This window comes from Capricornis sumatraensis, chromosome 1, assembly GCF_032405125.1.
Source record: "Capricornis sumatraensis isolate serow.1 chromosome 1, serow.2, whole genome shotgun sequence".
NCBI classification, from domain to species: Eukaryota; Metazoa; Chordata; class Mammalia; order Artiodactyla; family Bovidae; genus Capricornis; species Capricornis sumatraensis.
The window spans coordinates 12,336,621-12,358,475 of NC_091069.1; the positions used below are offsets into that span (position 1 = coordinate 12,336,621).

The 21,855-nt window shown below is 52.7% G+C and overlaps 1 protein-coding gene across 1 annotated transcript in view; it reads left to right on the forward strand.

The window, feature by feature from the left end:
* Nucleotides 1–21,855, forward strand: part of DENND1A (DENN domain containing 1A) — a 539,355-nt gene that overhangs the window by 499,423 nt on the left and 18,077 nt on the right. Inside the window, exon 20 of the mRNA XM_068966275.1 lies at nt 18,479–18,567. Within this exon, the coding sequence (XP_068822376.1) occupies nt 18,479–18,567 (89 nt within the window). The remainder of the gene's footprint in view (nt 1–18,478; nt 18,568–21,855) is intronic.

The window sequence follows — 21,855 nt, forward strand, 5'->3', positions numbered from 1 at the left end:
TGTCCTGCCTTCTTGACACTCTTTGTCTGGGAGACACAGTGAACAAGCCGTAGGCAAAGAGAAAAGCTAGTGGAAATAAGTGTTCTGACTGGAGAGAAGTCCTGAGAATGTCTGGAGAGACCAGGGGTGCCTTCTCAGTGACTTTTCTGCTGAATCTTGAAAGATAAGTTGTACATCAGGTGGAGCCAGAGGAGAAGGGTATCCCAGGTAAAGAGAATGACATAGCAAAGAAGAGGAGAGTCCCAACTCTTGAGAGAAGCAGAGGGCTAGTGTAGGGAAGGGAGAAGCCAGGAGGCAGCTGGGGAGAGCCAGGAGTCAAACTGCAGAGGTAGCTGGGGACCAAGCCTTTGGGGCAGCTTGAATGGTATCTCTTGGGTGTCAGGAGCCAGTGCGGGCTTACATTCGAGGGAATGGCCCCTGGAGGATTTACTCTGAGCCACTGCAGGAAGGGGAGGAAGCAGGTGAGACAGCTAACGGCACTGCCGGCATTCTGACGAAAGCTCATGGATGTGAAGATGAGGGAACAATGAGAAAGAGGTCCAGGAGACCAGACAGACAGATACCGCAGTCCACTGGATGCCCTCCCTGGGAGCTGTTGGTCTTCACCTTGGAATGGCACAAGGCTGGCTGCTGGCTGCTGGCTGCTGGCTGCTGGCTGCATTTCTCTCCTCCAGCCAGCATGCTCTAAGGGGAGGTTTGAGGTGCAGCCTGCAATGAAAGGTGCGTCTATTAGGATGAACGGGATCAGTGGAAAGGCTCTGTGGAGAGACATACTGGCCAGCTGGGCAGACAAGGTACGTCCACCCTCACTGTCCTGCTTTTTCTGCGGGACTGTCTTCCATCCGCCTTCCTTTCCCCCCTCACTCTGGGGCCTGTACCCAGGGTACCCATGGCTTACTCTTAGCCCATGCCCCATCCCATAGCAAGGAAGGTTAGAGCTCCTTCTCGCTGGGTTGCCAGCTCTTCAGCATCCCAGGGCATTTCTGCCAAGGATGATGTACAGTATTATGCTAAACCAGCTTTATGGGCAGCCTCTTAAAATGCAAGCCTCTGCCCATGATGGATGGAGAACATCCAGTTGTTTAGCCAAACACTTACAGTTTGTTGCAAACCCGTAAGAACCACACAGGGGTGTCTTGTTAGGCTTGTTACGCCAAGGACCCCATAAATAAATAGCAGAGTGTGTCTTGGTGCATCAGGGCTGGAGGATGGAAATAGAGGCACTGCATAAATAATACATACTTACAAAATAAATACATCAGTACGTTAGCGTGAACAGCCACAACGAAACCACCCTGCGTAACAACCACGAGCAGCTCTGGGGCCTGCCATGTGATTGGCTGCCATCCATCAGTGTGCATCAGCATTCGAAATGACCACCGAAGGGAGGAGATCCTCCTGCGTGCTGACCTCGAGGTCTTGGAGTCAAGGCAGGTGGTGAGATTGCAGGTGGGCGCCCTGATGCGCAGCTCTGCCGCCAAGGTGTGCAGCCTGCCACGGCCGTGTGTTCCTGCAGCTGGCTTAGGGTCTGCGGCCAGCAGAAGGCTGCTGAGCACCGAGGCGCGGGATGTGAGGGGCTGTACCTCCAGGAAGAGTCGGCTTGCGGGGGAATCAGGTTTTCTCATTATGCACATTCACTCAGACTTAGGACTTGGTGGGTCGACTTTTCAAGTGACTCTCACCAGAGCCCTGAAACTTTCAGGTTGGGCTGCATTTTCAGAAGGTTGGTTTCCCATCTCCCGCTGCCCTCTTCTCTAGTCGTGAACCCCACTGGGCATCCGGCTCCAGCATCCGGAGCTCCAAAGAGGCAGCTGACAGAATGGCCACAGGAGTGGGTGCCCCTCCCCTTGGTTGTAATGGCACAAGACTGGATTTCAGTATTTTAAATGAAAAATATATGCAGTTAGCTGTGCGCTGACAATGTCCTTGAGGATTTGACAGTGAGATTTTCCAGCAGTTGGTCTTCGTTAGGATCCTGGCGGTGTTTAATAAGGCAGTCGAACTGCTGGCACCTTGGGCTCCTGTTTGTTCTCCGAGGGCTCTGGGGCTGCTGCGGTAAGCACATCGACCAGAGCTGATCATTACAAGGGCGTACGCCACCATGAATAAAAATGTCACACGTTTTCCCATCTCACAGCGGTACAAAATGTCAGTCCTGTCAAACACACGTTGCAGGGAGCTGTGTGCAGTCCGTACAAATTGGAGAGCTGCATATCCCCCCAGCCTTCTGATATTCTTCATTTGAAGCTGAAGAAAAACAGTTGTTAACCTATTAGCTAGGATTTTAAACTCTGCTGAGGCGGTGGAGGGCTAGACTTTGACACAGATAGAAATGTATTCCAGGGTCCAGGAATTTGAAAACCAGGATCTCCATCCATTTGTTCTGAGGGAAGAGCGGAGGAAAAAAAAAAACCATCTCTGTCTGTCAAACCTGACTGTCTTTAACAGACATGGGGGAAATTTGACATTGAATTCATGGGGGGTATTTCACATCTAAGCTTCCCACCTGTGCATTCTCCTCAGAAAGTCTTGCTCTTTGGGGTGGCCTTGGGCTCAAGCCGTTAGACCGGGATGCCTGTAGGTTGGGGAGTTTTTGCTGATCAGAAGCAGGCTGTTCCTGATCAGAAACATCACCAGCTTAGTAGACAGCACCACTCAGTGACAGGATGACAGCCAGTTGGTCCACATCGGTCAAATGCTGGGCGACGGTCTTGCTGACCACTTGAGGCTGGTCCTACAGTCTTGGGCAAGCATCTGCTTTGCACTGACCATGCACAAGCCTTGCACCTAGAGCCCAGGATCCTGACGTGACCAAGATAACCATGGCACTTGTGAAGAGCCCCTTGTCTTTAGTGGAGGGACAGAAGAAAGAAGCCCAGCTGTATCCAGTCAGAAAGAGAGGGACAGTGTCTGGGAAGGGGACAGAAGCTTGAGGGAAGAGCTGAGCCCACCAGGTTGGCAGGTGTGGGGAGGGCACTCAGAACGAGCACATGCCTTGGGAAGGGCTGTGGCACAGAAGCGCAGGGCAGCTCTTTGTGGGGCTGGACAGGGGAGCCGCCTTTGGTATGATGGGACATGGAGCTGGCGGGCCAGGGACCAGGTCTTGAATGGCCTGTCAAGGACTGCCTGCAGGATATGACCAGTCCCCCAAGCTGTGGGTGGGCTCAGACAGGGGCTGCCGGTGGCAGCGTGAGCCATGTGGAAGCTGTCATAATCACCGGACTCTCTTTCTGGAGAATTACAGGATTCTGTGCAGTCCTGTCTGTACAACTGCAGAATCAGGAGAAGATGTTTATTTTAATTTCCTAGCAGTGTACTGCTTGGGGTGGACATCATTCCTGAGATGATAAATTAGCCTTGGTTTTGCTGAGTGGGCCCCGGCCCTTAAACATACTGACCAAACCCTCCCCAAATCAGGATGCAGGCCTGGGGATGTGTAGGTGGCTGCAAAGACGAACATATCTGTGTGGTCAGAACAGACCTAGCAAGGCCAAAAGCTCAAAGGATATGGGGGGTGGGGGGAAGAACTCCCCCAGGAGCGGGGAGCACCCTCATTCTCAAGGGGTAAATTTCAGCATCTTCCTTCTGCCATTTGTGTATCAGGTCTGATGGAAGGAGTGTGGGCTTCTTTGGGGGTCAGACTTAACCTGAGTCTGGAGCCCCACTCTGCCACCTGTTAGTGGTGGGGCCTGGGCAAGTCACTGAGCAGTGCAGGCTCAGTTTCTTCTCTCTGCCAAATGGGGAGTTTTACCTTCTCTGCAGGGTTGTTGAGATCACTAGAGACCTTCCAGGTAGAAATTCTAGAACAGAACCTGGAACACAGCAAGTGCCTCAAAACAGCCACTCCCACCCCCACCCGCCACTGCTATCAGAGGGGGATTCTCCCTCCCAACATCTGGAACCCCTCCTTGCATCCTCACATCACCCCCTCCTGGAAATGTCACCCAGGCCCCCTTGATGGCATCCCAGATGGCTGCCCCACTGTGGGTAGCAGTGGAGCCCCCGCCCCTTGCTCCTGTCTGGGCAGAGAATGGCACGCGTCAGCAAGGCTCCTGGCCCCTGCCCAGCCACGGCCGCATCTGCTGCCCGACCTCGGGCCGCCAAGGGATGCCACCGATTGAGGCCGAGCAGCTGCACCTGACTAAAAACAAAAGGCCCCCCCTTCCCCTGCCCCACTGCTGGCCCTCCTCCCTCCCCCGCCTCTGTCCCCCAAGCGGCCGGGGTCACCCGGCCCCCTCGCTGCCTTCCCTCCCAGCTGCCTCGCCGCTTTTGTTCAGCATGTGAACTTCCCCGTCAGCCGAGCTCCTTGCACGGGAAGTAATCAGGGATCTTGACAAGGCTTCAAACCACAAATGCCACTACAAATTAACCAGCACCACTACAAAATACTACTCCTGTCAACATCGGGGAAGAATGCTTCGCTCTCAGGACCACGCGAAACCGTCTCTCAGCTCAGCTCTCACGGGCCCAGCGGAGAGAATGGCCTCACAAGGTGACTTGTTGAGGCGGCTGAGTCCCCGGCGGCCCCTCTCCAGGGACACTGGCTTCCAGACCCAATGGCAGGCGCTTCGGCTTTTCTTCGAGGGCCACGTTCAGTCCCCAGCCCCCCATCGAGGCTGCCTGAGGAAGGTTAGCCATGGGCACATGGGACCTGTCTCCAGAGTCTGACAACCAGGGCTCGAAGGCCAGCCCCACCAGCTTCCTAGTGCAGTGTGCCAATTCAGGCAGGAGAGATCGCAGCTGCACCTCTGTCTGGAGCTTTAGAACTGACTGGGATATTCTGGGTAACACCTGGCCCGTCGAGGGTGCTCCAGGGTGAGGCCCCTCCCCGCCTCCCGCTCCCACGAAGAAGCACCTTCCTTCACCGTGTGTGCAACAGGATAGAGACTGCTCACTCAGCTCTGATGGGGAAGTCCATCCCACGCAGCGTCTTTCAGTAAGCACCCTCCCAGATTAGAGCCTGGAGCTGAGGGTTACTTCTGCAGATACCGCAGGGCCCGAGGACCCCGGGCTCCCCCCGAGGGGCACAGGGCCTGGCCAGCACTGTTGGTACAGAGCACGTGCCATAGGACACAAGCGCAGTCTTCTCCGGCACCCTCGCTGGCACTCTGAAGCGGAGGCAAGCATTTGATCCTCCCCAACAAGCAGGATCAGCTCTATCAAGTGTGGACGAGAGGATTCAAGATAATGACAGGAGTTGGGGGACAGGCGAGAGCTGTGCCCGAGAGAGCTGGTTGGGCATTTCAAAAGAGACACTCCACACAAATATAGCTTCAATACACTTCTTTCTGGAGGCCTATCAAAAGAAGCCCTCTTTTATTTCCATACCTTGCATAATAGCGGCTCTCCCTTCCCGAGGGGTAGAGGAGCCTTGCTCTCAGCCCAGAGGCCCTTTGTAAAGCCACAGAAAGCTTTGTCTTCCTCTCCCAGCCGGAGCTGTTTCATGCACAGGTCAGAGCATTGATGTGGCTACTAGCCAGGAAAATTAACCAGGTGAACTCTTCCCTCATTAAACAGTGACGGGGTTTAATTGTGAATTTTCTGTTTCACCCTGTCCATTCCCGGCAGCGGATGTGGTTGGGGCACATCCCTGGGACAGAGAAGCCCCCAGCATCTCCCCTGCCTCCCCACTGAGAATGCCAAGGGCCTCCTCTGGGTGGGTAGAGGAAAATCTGACAGAAAAGGGACAATTCAGGACACCATTCAGACCCAGAGTATCTGACACCCGCTTTGAGGCTGACCTTGGAGGCCACCGTTCTTATGCCTCCAGCCACCATTGCATGTACCCCACCTTCTCTGGCCCTTGGAACAGGAAGTGCAGAGGACCTGGCTGCCACACCACCCCAAGCTTTGCATGCCTATCCCTCAGCCTTCAGTGAAGCTGCTTGGCATCTCTGGTCATCTACCCCCTTCCCCATACCTCTGGTCCCCGCTTGCAGTCTAGCCTGTTGCCTCACTGACTTTGACATTTCACCTCTGTGTGGCCTTAGGTAGTGCCTGTCTCCCTTCTCTGAGCCTGCTTTCCCAGCAGTGGGGAGACTGATTCTGACCTTGAAGGAATGTTAAAGGAATGTTGAAGGAATGGTCCAAGGTGTGTCCTCCTCAGGGACTGGGGAAATCCATGCATTGGTTCTGGAATAGCCGACCCCTCCCACGTCCATCACAGGACCAGGGAGATGAACTCTTTGATCCTCATCCACTGCTTGATGTGACCCTGGGCAAGTCTTTGCTTCCCCTCATCTGTGAAATGGAGTCATGACCCTCATTCCTGGCATGAGGCTTCCTGGGCTGATACACTGACTAGGCATCAGTTCACAGCAGGCCACAAGAGCTTTGGGCTCTGTGCCCCCTCACAGGCTGTCCCCGCCTCCACCCCTGCTTTACTATCTGCCCCAGGTCTGCGCCCAGCAGTGAAGCATTCTCCACCCTGCAGCCCCGTGCTGGGTGCCCGCTCATCCATGCCACCCAGGTAATTAAGTTGATATTCCAACACAGCTTCCCCTCCTGACCTTTTGGAAACAATGTGTTTTGCTGCATCAACAAATTAGCTGCAAATCAGATGCTGTTCTCATCAATGTGGATTTCGTATCCAATGAACATACTCACCTGGTCCCCACAGCTGACAGATATAAATGTCGAGGGCCAGGCAGAGACTGGCAGAGGTCAAAGAGTCCCTCTCTTCTCTGGGACTTCGTGTCAGTCACACTTTGGGGCTTACCCGCTCATGTCCACATCTCCCAGCAGTCACGTGTCCAGCTGGTGAGTTGACAACATGGAGGCCTAGGCAGGCCATAGCTGGAAGAGAGTGTCTGTCCTTAGGAGCCCACCCAACCTCCTCCCATCCATCTTCTACGGCAAGAACACCAAAGGCCTCTGATATGTCCCTTCCTACCTGAATTCTTCCCACTGCACTCAGGAGAAAACCCACACTCCTTAAGCTGGCATTCAAGGCCTTAAATTATGTGACCTCCACAGGCCATTCCTCCCCACCTACCCCATCCTCATATTCACCCTCACTTAGTCTTGCTGGATCACTGTGGTTCCCATCTCATGCACTTAAATTCTGTACTACCTCCCATTAGAGAGAAGAGCCCCTCCTTGGTACTTCACACACCACCCCTCTCTCTTCTGTGTTATAACCCCTCCATCAGAGTGGGAACCCCCTGAGGGCAGGACTCAGTCTTATTCACGATTGTGCCCTTTGGCTGCACAAAATATACTCCATTGTTTGTTGAATGAAGTGAGATAAGAATATTCTTTGGAAAGCACTGGAAAGATGCTAAAATAAGGAAGGAAGGCGAGGATGTCAGTCATTCTCTCACCAGCCTGCTTTCTAAGGCACAGATCTCTTAACAGCAGAGTCCTACTTCAGAAAGGATATGGAGTAGAAAAACCAAATCAGAAAGGATTCCAGATGACTTTGGAAGTTTCAGCTGACAAGGATAGCACAATGGACTAAGAAAACCTGCTTGTTTTAGTCCCTGCTACTAGCTCTGTGACCTCATGTTAGTCACTTAACCTCTCTGGGCCACCTCTTCCGCAGGGAAATAACCCTCCTCTAACTTGCCTCACCAGGGAATGTGAGGCTCAAAGGAAAGAAGAGAAGTAGAACTGCTTTGAAAGGAAAATACATCATGTAAATAGAAAAGATTAGTAAAACCCCAGTCCCTTTCAACAGCGCCCTGCTCAAAGCACGCTTCCTTGGAAAGCCAAGATCCTCACATTCACAAGACTCTGCTGGGAAGACCTGTGGATTTAAGGGAGGGACAGAGGATCAGATGTTGTCATTTCATCAGCAGGTTGCCGGACCAGAGCCTCCCACAGCCGGCATGCCCTCCTATAGCATTCTCATGCCAGTGCTCATGACTCTGGAGTTATTTCCGTTTTACAGAAGACTTAACTGAGGCTTAGATTGAATAACGTGCCAAATGGCAAAGCCAGTATTGAACTGAACTAGAAAATGACAGAGCCGAATCATGAACGTGAGTCTTTCCAAAGTCTATTTCTTGGGGTTTTAGCAATGCTTTTTGTACTCTAAGAAAGGTATTTTTCTGAGAAGTAGGTCAAATTCCATTGAATCATACACCCTTTAAGGACAGACTCTGTCCTGTTCTCCTGAATTCCCAGGCCCTGGCGCCAGACAGTTGTTCCATCACTGCTCACGGGAGGATCTTTCCACTCTGGGAGAGTGACTCTGCACCTGGACTCCACGTGACTTTCAGAAAGGCAGGTGCCTGTACTGACCACTGAAACCTCCAGTGCCCCCACTGGAGTGCCAGATCAACTGCTGAACAGAACTCTTCTTAGCCAAAGATTGCCAAAGGCCCAGCCTTTTTAAACTCACTTAAGAACCAGCCGTCCATGTAGCCAGGGAATTGAGGATCCCACATGACGTGATTTCTCTGTAAAAGTGCCCGGACCTCTTGATTCTCTGCTCCAAGACTCTTCTGGTTTTGTCTCCTCTTCTGCAGCTGTGGGAGGGGCCCTGGATTTACAGTCAAGAGGCCTGAGCGCAGGCCACTCTCCCTCCCTCCAGTCTGTGTCCCTATCCGCGGAAGGATAAGCTCCTGGCACTAGAGCCATGGAAGAAGCAGACAAGGCCGCCTGGACCTGGGACTTAGAGCACGGGTGAGGGTGGCGCGGGGGTTCCAGTTTGCTGAAATGACTTTCACTGAGTCTGGCCAGCAATGCAGTCCTCTCGGGCCTCACCTCAATCTATCGTAGCCCCACGTTCAGTCACTCCCTGATTCAGCTTCCTGAGCACTGGAGCCATGTTCTAGAAAATAGTGTGTTGAGTTGATTTTTTTCCTAGCTTCCCTCTGCACCCGCTCCTCCCGCCTAAGTCACCACCACTCCATGCTATGGCCTGTTCTAACTGTCCCCAGAGGACTCAGCTATCCTCAGCCTGTGTCCCCCGCTGTCATGCCCCCCAGCATATTTGGGGAACTGCAACCACTACAGCTCAGCAGCGCTCTCACCCTCTCCCATCCGAGAGGCAGAAGCTTCTTAGCAGCGCCTTGCCCTGGGGGAGCTCCTGTGATCCACCCAGTGTCCCACTCAGAACACATGTACCGCGTTACCCTCTCTCAGTACCTATAAATCCCCCTGGTTTACTCTCCTGGTTTCTAGGTTGGGTGTGGTCAAGAGGCTGCTTTCCTCCCACCATTTATAAATTTGGTTGTGAAAGAGCTAATACTTCCTGATGACAATCAAAGCAAAATAATTACAGAATCTGGAGAACTGACATTTGTTGTATTTCTTCTGCATGTGCCAGGAAGCTTCAGTCAGAAATCTTGCTGAGCACCTATTTATCCAGTACCACACTAGACCCCAGGATAAGCAGAGAAATGAGATGAGTGAGCTTATAACTACAACCTTTGTACCAAGAATACATGGCAGGCCGAGCATCTGACCCTTGCCACTCAGGGAAGGGCAGGGCTGGCCCCCTGGGAGAGGTGGTGCTTGAGACAGACAGCAAAGGATGAACAGGAGGCACCAAGAGTGAGACAAAAGGAAATGGAAGGTGTTTCAGGAGCAGCCTTCAAGAACACCTGAGCTTTCAGGGAGAGCAAGGGGATGAGTGGGGCAGGGTGGGGGGGAGAGAGGAGTTTGCAGAGGCTTATGTGTGGGGCCCAGACTCTGGAGAGCTTTGAACACTTCAGTCAGCATTTTCCAGGGAATATTTAACAGGTGTTATAGGGGATGTGAGTCTGTTCAAATAAATACGGGAAGCAGGACTTTTATGGGGCACGGGTGGGGGCAGGAAGAGTTAATAGTGTTTTGCCTGTTGAGGGTAGCGTTTTTATCACAAGGGTTGACAGGCTTTGCCGTGCTAACCAGTGTCGTGAGTCTCCAAACAGAGCAAGACTCAACACTTCTCATGTCTGCCAGAGGAACCCCCTTTTCTTCTTTCATACAATGCATCTCCCAGGATGGTATTTCTCAGAAGATAGCTCAGGAAATGCCAGCCTTCCCCTGGGAAGATTTAGGCTGGCAAAGAATATAACTGGGCATGTTTGGTGTTTTTTTTTTTTAAGTCCACTCTGGAATAAGATGGAAGATGGTTGGGCAGGGAAGAAGCTGGAGGGTGGGAAAGCTGCTAATGGTGATAGTTGCTGCTGTCTACTGGCCAAACATCATCTCATTGAAACTTTCTAACAGTCCCCTCAGGTGGGTAGTGCCATTACCTGCATTTACAGATGAGGAAAGTCAGGCTTGGATGGTTGAATCGCAGGCCACAGGGTGAATGGAGGGCTTGGGCTCAGTGTGAGACTGTCTGACCCCAGCGGTCGTCTCCTAAACCCCCAGCCCCACTGCCACCCCTGCCGGCCAGGTCAGAGGTGACTAGTGGTGAGGGCTCTGGAGCTCGAGAAAGCGGCCACCCAGAAGCAGAGGGGTCGAGAGCAAGGGGAGCCGAAGATGATGAGGGAGCAGAGGGTGTGTGTGAGAGTTGAGGGCTTGGATGAGGACCACAGCCTGTGCACCTGTGGGCAGCCGTGCTCGTCTCACTGGGTGGCATCCCAACCCTCGACAGCCTCCAGCTGAAGAAGGGTCCCCGGTGTGGGTTCGCCTCCACTCCAAACTGCACAGGATCCAGGAAGCCAGGCTGATTTCCATCCAGATGTGCTCTTAGTGTGCCATGAGGGACCCCAGTTCTCCACTAGGTCTGTCAGCCCACTTTCTCCATAGGCCACTCTGACAGGCCCTGTGCTGGGCACCAGGGATCCAGGGACTCTGGAGACACAGCCTCTCCCTGCAGGAGTCGGGTGTGGAGAAGGAATTGTAAGGCAGGTTTGCTGTCTGGAGGACTACTCCAGCTCCAACCGAGTGAAGCTCTGAAGTGCTGTCCAAGAGAAATGTAACAGGAGCCACACATGCGAGCCACATATGGAATTCTAAATATTTTAGTAACTGTATTAAAAAGTAAAAAGAAACAGACACAATTAATTTTAATAATATATTTAACCAAAATATCCAAAACATTTTCATTTGAACATATAATCAATATAAAAAGTTATTGAGATATCTTGCATTCTTTTTCAAACTAAGTCTCCAAAATCCGATGTGCATTTTACACTTAACAACACATCTTAATTTGGACTCACCCTGTGTGGCCATTGGCCCCTGTCATGGGAAGTGCAGGTCTGGACTTTGCAGCGTAATAATGGACCTCTGTGAACCACGAGGCTGATCGAAGAACCAATCAGAAGCCTCCCAGGGCTTGCCAAGTGTCCGTGACCTTGGTCTAGTGTGGACTTTACTCTCCTTACACTGTCTTCATCTGCCCCACTGTCCAGGGCATCTAGATATCTGGGCAGGCTATTGAGAGGACAAAGCTTAACTTTCCACACACAGGGTTCAAGGGGTGAGGCAAGAGATCTGCGCTCCACTGATTTTTATTCAAAAGCCAAGCATTTTGTGCAAATTGTATTTATTCATCAGACATTTATTGAGAAGATACATTTTCCCCAAGGTACAGGGATGAATCCCTCAAGGAAATGAAGGTTTGAAGGAGTAGGAGGGCAGAGGGGCAGACTCGGAGCGATAGTGCGTGATGAGTGGGAGCACTGCGGGACAGCACCCAACCTGGGCAGAGTCTCGAAGGACGAGCAGAGTTTGTCAGGCAGATCAGGGTGGGGTGGGTCGTTCCACCTGCTGGGCAGGCATGAAGCAGGCCTGAGAGCCTCAGGCCATGCAAGGGTCTTTGAGTGAGCACGGGGCGGGGGGGGGGGGGGGGGGGGAGGTTGGGAGGGGTCTGGATAGGGCACGGCAGAGGCCAGGTCTTAGAGGATTTAGAATGCCAGCCCAGGGCCCTGGTGAACTGTCACCCCAGGACAGGAGGGGACAGCAGAGGTCTCAAAGCTGGGGGTGGCAGGGTCACACTGCATTTTAGAAAACCCCTCTCAGCCAGAGTAGAGAATGGCTGAGGAGCTCCAGGCGGGGGCCCTGCTGATAACAGTGATCCAAGCCGGAGGTAGAGGAGAGGGCCTCAGACATGGGGTGTGCAGGAGCCGGCAGCCAGCCATGGGAGCGGGAGGCATCAAAAATGGCCCTCGGGCTCTGGCTTGGGTGGCTGGATGCCCGGAGCTGTGTGTGGAAATGTGTCAAACCACCTCTGTGTGTACTGATTCCTTAAGTTTCCACTTTAATGCAGCCACAGAGACTCCGTCCCACTCGCCCGCCGCCTCCCAAGATACAGCGCTCGAGGCCCGTGAGTAGCCAGTGGTTCTGCCCTCTCACCTAACACTGCCTGAGCCATCTCCCCACCTGACTAAACCTCGGGGGTCTGAACTGAGCTGCCTTGCCAAGGAAAACCAGGAAGTGGGTTTTTCAGCTTCCCTCTGTGTGGCATGTACCCGAACTTGCATTTCCTGAGCTTCTGTCTCTTCTGAATCAGTTTGGCAACTTGCAGGTCGGAGCTGTAGGTAGCGGGGCTGCTGTGTGCTGTGTTTGCCGTGTGTGCCTGGTTTGAGCGCGTCTCCTAGTTTGAGCCACGTTGCTAGCCAGTGAGCTTTAAAGGCTGCAGCCGCCTCTTCCTCACAAAGGAAACAGAAGTCTGGCAGCAGGGGTCTCGTTGAGCCAGATTTTGGTTTGGAAACACATTTGATGTCCCTTCCCAGGGGCGGACGCTACGCCCAGAGAATATCAAGCCGGCTCAGATGGAGACCAGTCTCCTCTCCCGGGCCGCATGTGGGGCTCCACCTTCCCAAGCAAAGCTCCGACGAAGGGCAGAAAAGCAGAACGAGATGTGATAAACCCACCAACACCGGGGAATGGGCAAGCAAGGGAGAGGGACTCATCCATGTCTTCTCAAGAGCAACGCCTTGGGAAAATACTGGGCCAGATCCGGTGTTCACCATCAGTGAAATCCTTTTTCTTCTGAGCTAAGGCTTCAGTCATGCTGATAACTTTAGCAGCTTCCTTTAAAGTAGGAAGGAAACTGGCTGGGGCCACTGAGTGAGGGCTCCTGAGCAAGAGAAGACTTTCTCTGTTTCTTGTTCAAAGCAGCCACCACCCTTGCAGTCAAGCAAAAGGGGTCCGGTTCCAGCCCAGTGGCCGTCATGTTTCCCCACAAACCCGAGTCCCAGCCCCTCCTGCCCTCCCCACTGTGGTGTCCACATCCATCTTGAAAAGCGTGGCAGCTGAGGGGTGCAGATGACTGGGCTGAGCTCTGTCTGGCTTTTTTTATTTTTTAAGAGTTTATTTGCATGAAGATCTATTTGAATCTGATAGCACCAAACCAGAAGTGGTTAGGAGTGCTCTCAAACTGTGTCTGTTTTGAATCCTTGTCACACGTACCTAGTGTTGGATGGGTGGCCTTCTCTGCGTGGGTGTTGGAACGTTCTGTGGCACTGTCTCCCCTCCCGTGTACCCTTCCCTCCCCTCCCGTGTACCCTTCCCGCAGGGCTGGGGTGGAGGCAGCCATGACACTGAAGTTCCAACCACACGTGACAGAGCCATCCTGTACCCTAGTCAGACCACGGTCAGCACAGCTGTCGAGGGGCTGAAATGCTTCTACTTATTGTCACTGGGTGGGAGGCACAAACAGCAAAGAGAAACTGCTCTGGGGGACAGGAAGCCAACGTCCAGGTCAAGTGTTGTGTGATTTAGTGAGAATTTCAGCGCAGTCAGTAGCAACGTGGATCTGGGGAGTAGATCCACGTGGATCTTTGTGTGACTCTGGGCAAGTCCTGAAGCTCTCTCTGAGCCTCGCCCCTCTCTCTAATACACTCTTGTTCATGGAGGCTTTTTGTGAGCATGAGTCTAGACATCATTCGTCAGGCTCCTCACACAGGGCCTGGGACGCAGTAGCAGTTCTTCTTCTTCTTAATAGATTTTTCAGTCTTAAAACTTCTAAGGAATGACCCAGTTTCTTAATCATTCACCTAGGATTTTCATAGTCAGCGAATCAGTCTTCGTCATATCATCCCAGCTGAGCCTCACAGAATCTCTATGAAGTAGGCCTCTCCTCCACCTGTTTTAAATGAGAAAACTGATGCTCAGTAACTTAAGCCAAGTCCCTCAACTACACAAAGGGGTCACCAGACTCTAGAACCTGTGGTCTTTCATGCATACCAAGTTCCCTGAGCCCTCCATCTCCACAGAGTCCATCTTAGTACAAAGGATGGGGGGAGAGCCTTTGGGTGAGAAAACTTTAATCAGTGGTAGCTTGTGTTCCCTATGGAATCACTATGGCAGGGTTAGGCCCTGGCAGGGGTGCAGAGGTGAGAAGAACTGACAGTGAGCACCTTTTATGTCCCTCGGACTGTGCTCCTCTGTCCTTACAACAACCCAGAGGAGGCAGATGCGATGCCCCCAGTTGGCAGCTGAAACCACAGAGATAATCAGAGGCCATGCTGGCCTTTGCGCCCAGGCCTGCCTCTCTGCCCTGCCTCTCTGCCCTGCCTCTCTGCCCTGCCTCTCCTCACTCCTCACCAAGCAGCCTCTCCCAAGCCAGAGTCATCCAGTGGCTAGCTCTAAGAAGTGCCTAGAGAGACCCAGGATCCAAGATGGCAGGGAATCTCTTAGTAGGATCCAGGGCAGGATTGCTCCCCTTGAAGGAACTCAGAAGCTGGAGACAGCTACTTTTGACACCAGGTTGTGTAGCCAGTGTGAGGACCCAGACAGCCTGGGGGGTTGGGGTGCGGGGGGCTGGAATTCAGCCACATCCCCCAGTGACTGAGGACTTGGGAAGGCAAATATTGCCCTGAACACTGAGTAGCAGCTGCTTCTGGCACTGCCCTAGTGTGGGAGGTGACTGGCCTGGCACTCGGGGGTCTAGGATTATGAGACACTGAAGAGGCAGGTGGCCGAACAGAACTGGTCCTCCTGGGCCTGGAAGCCCAGAGAGGCCTGTCTTAGTTTCAGTCACAGTTTGGACACTTCTTCGCTGTGTGACGTGGGGCCATATGCATACCTTCTCTGAGCCTTAGTTTCATCATCTATAAAATGGGTTGCTCTACCTACCTGGTGGGGTTATGAGGTCATATATTTGTAGTACCTAGCGCAATCCCTGGCAAGAGGTGGACACACGTAGCCCAGTCCCGCCCACCCAAATACCTTCATCCAAAGCAGGGTCACTGTGGGGCTAATGTGGGAGCCCTAGAAGTTCTGTGCTTCCTGGGCCTTGCGCTCCCCGGAGCCCCAGGTCTGTGCACTCTGAGTGCCCTCATGCAAGCATTTCCACTGGGCACCCCCGCACATTAGGGGTGAACCTGGGAGATGTGGAGTGTGGGCCCCGTGGCTTCAAGGGCCTCAGAGATGACGGCCTGACAAGCTCCCATGTCAGGAGCCTCTGGCCCCTAACCGGGCTTTGCTGGGTCACTTAGCTGCAGGCATTCTCAGCAGAAGTATGGCCGTCAGCCCAGGGCAGTTGGGAGTATGGGGGCCAGCATTCAGCCTTTCTGGAAGGAGCTTTGTAGCCTGGCACCTGTCGCTGGAGTTCAGATGTGACCAGAGGATTTAGATTTTCTTTGTAAAAAGAAGAGAAAGGAAAGAGCAGAAGAAAGCCCTGCCAGTGTCTGTGGACTCAGGGGAGTGGGCTGGGGTGTGCAAGGGAGAGGCAGGCTGTGGTCGGCCACATGTGAAGCGCTTTATAAGCTCTGTATTTATTATTTCTTGCTCACCATTAAAATCAAATGTACTCGGTGCTTTTGTATTCAATACACATTTAACCCTGCCGACTTAGATTTCTCAGGTTTTAAATCCAGTGGGGAATTGGCTGGTTTCCCAACTTTCCCCTCAAGTCCCCCTTGAACAGAGCTCTAAATCCCTGTTTAGCATTTTCTCCCCAGCGCTGCTGGGACCGGGAGTGCTGGTGCGCCGGTCGCGTTGTGTGTGCGCATGGTTTCTTCCCTCATCCCCAGCCCCCACCCCTCCTAAGCACCCTGGAAAGACGGATCTGATCACTGAAATATGACGGGCCAGTTGTCTGCATCGTCTTGTGATTCGGGCTTAATTAAACCATTTTGTCTGTGTGTGTCTGTGCCTGGTGTGGCTCTAGCTGTACGTCTGAGGCCGTGTGTGTGTGTGTGTGTGTGTGTGTGTGTGTGTGTGTGTGTGTGTGAGAGAGAGATCCGTGCATAGGCCTTGTCCTCCTGTGCGTGCCTCTGCGAGTATTTGTGAGACTGGGGGTCTGTTGGCATCTCCATGCCTCCGTGCATGTCTCTGGGTGGTTGTCCATGAGAATAATTTTGCGTCTGCTTTGTCCGCACCAGTCAGACGTGCGTGTGACTCTGGGTGTGCCTGCAGCCATGCGGGTGACTGTCTCTGGGTCTGCCAAGCCTTTCTCTCCCTCCCCTGCCTTCGCTGCCGCCCTCCCCCTCACACCCCTCCCTCTCCCGCTCTGTCTGGTTTATCATCCCTAATGAAGCAGTCTTCTCCATCGATCCTGCTGATTGCCAACCCATTCCTTTTGTTTGTTGGCGCTGAGCCATTCAGCGGCACTCTGACAGCTCAGCTCGTCTAATTAGCTCTGTTGTTCTTTTTCCCCATGTTTCACCACGTTGCAAGTTCAGTTGAAGTTGCCACAAACTTAATCCCCCCATTTCAGCCACAAGTTCACATTCCTAACCCACCTCTATTGTACGAGGAGCAGCTGTGGGCAGGGACAGGGGAACGGGCCTTACTATCTGACCTTCTCGAAACCCCCACCCCAGGACCCCGAGGCAAGGCAGCAGTTGCCCCAACTGCATGCCCTCTTTGTGGTGCAAAGTCAGGTGCAAACCAGGTGATCCTGCTTACCAGCTGCCAGAGGAGTCAGGCTCAGGGCCGGAAACCAGTTCAGGGTTAGTGGGTGGGGGGCGGATCCACTCGGGTACTCAGCCACCAGTGACTGGACGTCTGCACCGTGGAAGGCACTGTTCTAATAGCAGTGATAATAATAGCAACGTCATTATGTGCTTCTTAGATTCCAAGCAGCAACATTCATTTCAAAAAATCCGGCTGAGGGGGTCACTAAAACAGGCATGAAGCGGAGTGCTAGGCAAGGGTGAGACCATCGTAAATCCATCTTCTAATTCAGAGATGCCCCCTGTCTTCCGTCTGTTATTGATAAGGTCACAGGGAAGCACGATGAGCTTGTATTGAGCCCCCACTGTGTGCCAAGCCCCATGCCAGCGCTTTGCCTCCATGAGCTCATTGGATCGTCACAGTAACCCCATAGCAGACAGCAAGTTCGGTGGAATGCACTTGGCTTTTACCACATCTCTGATTTGCCAAACCAGGCTGAGATCAAACTGGCTGTTCCACAGGAAAAACTGTGGTTAGATCAGATGTGTGGAGGCCTGAGGGCCTGATGAAACTCAGTGAAGACTTGTCTCTTATGCAGCCAGCTCCTGTGGCCTGTATTCCGAGGGCATTGTGTTGTGTCCCCAGCAGTGTGGGGTTTGGGGCTGGGGGAGGTTCCAGAAGAGGGCGCAGGGCTTGGAGCGTGCCTGTGCTCTCCGTCTCGGTCTTGTCCACTAACCTCAGCAACCATGGTGTTGGCTGCGGTGGTCCCTCGTCTGCAGAACAGGAGCAGCCCCCGCACTGGGCTGCTCGGTCCTTCTTACTGGCAGCAAAATTCACAGATAGACTCTCTCCAGACCTCCCCTGGCATTGTACAGAGATGGTGGTGCCAAATTTAAAGCCAGTTAGTGTTGACTGGCCCAAACGAGTATTCTTTTAAGGACACCTAGAAATTCTTAGCCTAACTCTCATCACCGGCTCTAGTAGGAGAAGGGAGTGTCTTTTTATATGATCCCTCATCTTAGCCTTCAGAGGCCATAGGTAGGAAAAAACCACGGTGTTGCTGCAGTCTGGCTGTGAACCAGGAGGCTGTGCACTTCACCATCAATACCCCCAGCTCCGGCCCTTGAGCTTGTCTGTGTGGTGAGTGCAGTGGCCACACAGACTGTGTGAGGGTCCAGACCAAGCCTTGCACAGGGCTGCCCAGGGGAACAGAAGGAGGACTTTAATTGGTGCCCTAATGCTGTTAGTATTTGCTTCTCCACCCTCCTACTTAGAGAGGAAAACAAGCATCCTATAATTCAGCTGTAAAAAAGAACAAAATAGGCATGTGTGCCCTAAACACAAAGTCTGAGTGAAACCTCCTTGTTCTACCAAACTGGTTTCCAGGTTCCAGGAGAAGGCAAGCAGGACTTACCATTAGGGCCTCTTTGTTCCGGGTTGTGCCCAGACAGTGTCTCGCTGAGCCCTCAGGGCAGCGCCACAAGGAGGCAGGTGGAACCACCCGCTGGGTGCAAATCAGGACACCCAGCCCTTCAGAAGAGCCTTTCTCCTTTGAGTAGGCCACAGATTCCAGTTCACAGGTCGGCCACCACTTCAACCGTCTCCATCATAAGCACAGCCTTTAAGTCTGTGCTCTGAAAAATCCCTCAACGTTTGTTTTAGGGCTGCTTACCTGCATCTTGAAAATGTCCTTGAATGGCTTTTCCAACTCAGCCCTTCTTGGGGATTTTCCCCATGCCCATTCTAGGTGCGCCCTCCCCGTCCACACGTCGTTAAAAGACCGAAGAGCAACATCACAGTGGAAGCCCGAAGGACATCCGTCTCGAGCCCCGACCAGTGAGTACCCCGTCCTCCCCTCCCCTCTGTCTGCAGGAGCCCAGGGGGCCAGTGCTTTGTGGAGCCCACACGGCAGCCCTGGCCTTTCAAGGGCTTCCCCGGAGCCCTGAGCGGGAGTTTCACAAAGAGGTCAGTCGGGGAGCAGGGCTTGATCTTCAGTGTCGGTTCCGCTGACAGTTGTCGCACCAGCGGGAGGCCCCAGAGGCCAGGAAGCCGGGCACCGGGCTGGATTTTGAGTGGTGAGACCCACGGGGTACTCAGACAAGCTCAGAAAGTGGTTCTCGGCTTTTTCTTATGCTAAAAATAGAGGGTTAGGAGGAGAGAGTTAGGAACCCAGTTGAGGGCACTGCCTACTTAATGAGGGCCAAGACCCATGGAATCTGGTGGGCTACAGTCCTTGGGACTGCAAAGAGTCGGACACGACTGAGCGACTCACTCACACGCCACCTTCCTAGGCCTGGGCTGCTCGAGGGAGGTGCACCCAGGGCCATCCTCATCCACCGCCCCCCGCACCAGCAGCTCTGCTCACCTGTGTCGTAGCTTTTAGCTCATTATGAGTCTGCTTTTCTAGCTCTTGGGCCCAGAGCTCCTCAGGACAGGCGCTGGGTTTCATGCCCCATAGCAAGCAGAGGACCTGGCTTAGAGTCATTCCCTGGGTAGACGTTGGGTAGATAAGGGGAACGCCAGGGCCAGAGGTGAGCAGTGTGGATGTGGGAGGCTTAGAGCTGTGCACGGCCCTGGCTTCAGCGCTATCTGGAGAAGGTGGCACCGCTTCCATCAGAGGATGCTGTCTGCCCTTGGTCCCCAAGGTGCACAGCCCCTGGTCTCTGCCCAGACAACTCAGCAGCTACACACCAGCTTCCTGTAATGCCCCGAAAAGTACATGAATCCACCTCGGGTTGTTGGGAGAACCAAAATCATTGCCCCTGGGACCCTGACGACCCTTGGGTAAAGAGGGCAGTGCTCCTCTTGGCTGCCCTGTTTTCAGAAAAGTTCTCAGAGAAGGAAGTTAAGGGAGATGGCAGGTCCTAGCGAGAATAGGAGCCAAAAGGAAGCAGTAATTCCCAGATGCCGGGCTGCGGCCTAGCCCGCCTGCCGTCCCACATCAGTTCTTCCAGGATTCTCTGGTGTATCACTGGAGACTGTGGTGTGGTTACAGAACCAGCCTGCCTAGGAGGCCCTCAAACCTGTGTGTCTGTGTGTCTTGGGAGACGCGCGGTGGTGGAGAATTTGGAAGAGAGGACTCCAGAAGTCGGGTGTAGGTTTCACTTGTGCTGTGCACAAAGGGAATGCGGATTGTTTCCCTGCCATGGATTATGATTGCCCCCTTGTGGAGAGAACGCAGCATCGCTTCAGAATGCCTCAGAGCTCAAAGATTTCTTTGGGGGGGGAGGGGGGAAGAAATGCGTCACTTTTCTTTAAAGAGTCATCTCTTTAAAACTGGACTAAATATTTTATTATCCAGTATATAATATTTTATGTACTGGATAGAGGGTCATGGGCCTGGAGTTACTGAAAGGCAAATCCAGAATATCCTTGCACTGTACCAGAAACACCCCACACCAACACTTGCCAGCCTACCGAAAAGCGTTGCCCGTTTGTGGGCAAGTTTGCGATTAGAGCTTGGACCTCCCCGCCACATGTATTTATGCTGTTGCTTTTCCAGCCCAGAGACAGGAGATTGCTTCGTCAGTGTATGCACAGAGCCAGTGTCTGGTACCCCCATCATTCTGGTGATTACCAGAACTAGGTCGGTACCCTTTGTGTGTGTTTTGTTTTGTTTTATTGCCTTGTTCTAGATTTCTTTTGGGGAAACATTTGAGGTTGAAATGAACCAGTGGGAGCAGGGTTGGCTAGTTTAGTGGGCTGGCAAACTGGCAGTTATAGAAAACAAATGGCAAGTTCTCTGTGATCACACATAACGGTGCTCCACCATAACGGTGCTCCACCATAACGGTGCTCCACCGTAACGGTGCTCCACCGTAACGGTGCTCCACCAAACAGTGCTCCACAGGAGATTGGGAGGTATATTTTAGAACATCATGCCAAGAGTTTCTGTTCCCTTTTTTTTTTTTTTATGGGGGGAGGGAGGGCAGGGCTGCATTCCTATAACGCCACCGACATTTCTGGTATAAGCCGGGTATTCCCTGCGTCTCTTCCCATGCTGCCTTCTCCCTGCCCCAGCCCCCCGTTGTGCTCCACTTCCAAATGCCATGTCACAACAGCACTTGGATGTGTTTTTCTCAACTGTCATCAGCTCCAGCTGGCAAGACCAACTTCTTGAAACACAGGAAGCATCCAGCGGAAAATATTTTAATAAAACAGACTCCTCATAAAATGTTGTTTTGGGGGGAAGAACCAGCCCCCCCCAATCTGTCAGCATTGTGTCGGGAGACACGAGAAGACAAGCCGGTGGGCAGGAGCCACGTCCTAATGGGGCTTTGTTGCGGGTGGTTCAGTGCTGGGCACATGGACTCGGTGCCTGGACCTTTAATCTGGCCTGGATTCTCTTGAATCACAATCTTTGTCTCTGCTGGGAATATCAGAGTGCATCAGAAACTTGGAGGATTTTTGGCAGCAGAAAGAGACACAGGATCTTTGAAGTAGAGGGCAGGATTTGGTCCTCCTGACTTCTTGCCCCAACTCTCACTTCCGAAAAGCACATTAAATAATTAACTGTGGGGACCACAAGATGGAGCTGATTAAGAATAAGTCGGTTTCCACGGCCTGCTGTGGCAGCGGCATCTGGAATTCATCGAGCCCGCTAGCCCTGCCGGCAGCCCTGCTGGCCGCTGCCTCCATCGAAGTCCATTTGTTTGCTTTCCAGCTTGTGTCCATTCTTGCATCCGTTCATCCCACAAACGTCTTCAAAAACCTACCAGGTGTGAGCTTCTTAGGATTTTAAAGGGTGCCCTAAAGGGAATCCCACTGCTAAATTTTGTTGACTTGCATTTTCCCAAAGCAAAATGTTTCCTATGTTAAATTTTCTTCCCCAATGAAAAGTAGGTGTCCTAGCCCCTCAAAACCATTTGATGGCGATTGGAAGAATCCTTTAGGAAGTCTTCTGGGGATAACAATTCCCTCTGTTTTTCAGTTAACATTAGCTCATTAATATTCAGTGATGACTTCTCGAGAAGTATTAGCTGCTTACATTATTATTCACAGCAGGACTGATGGTATGCCCCAAGGATCCCCTAGGGTAAGAGTTAGAATTAGGAGGAATCGGACGGAATGGGCTGTGGGTCAGAGGCCAGTTGGCAGCAAGTACAGTGGAGCTCCTGATGTGTT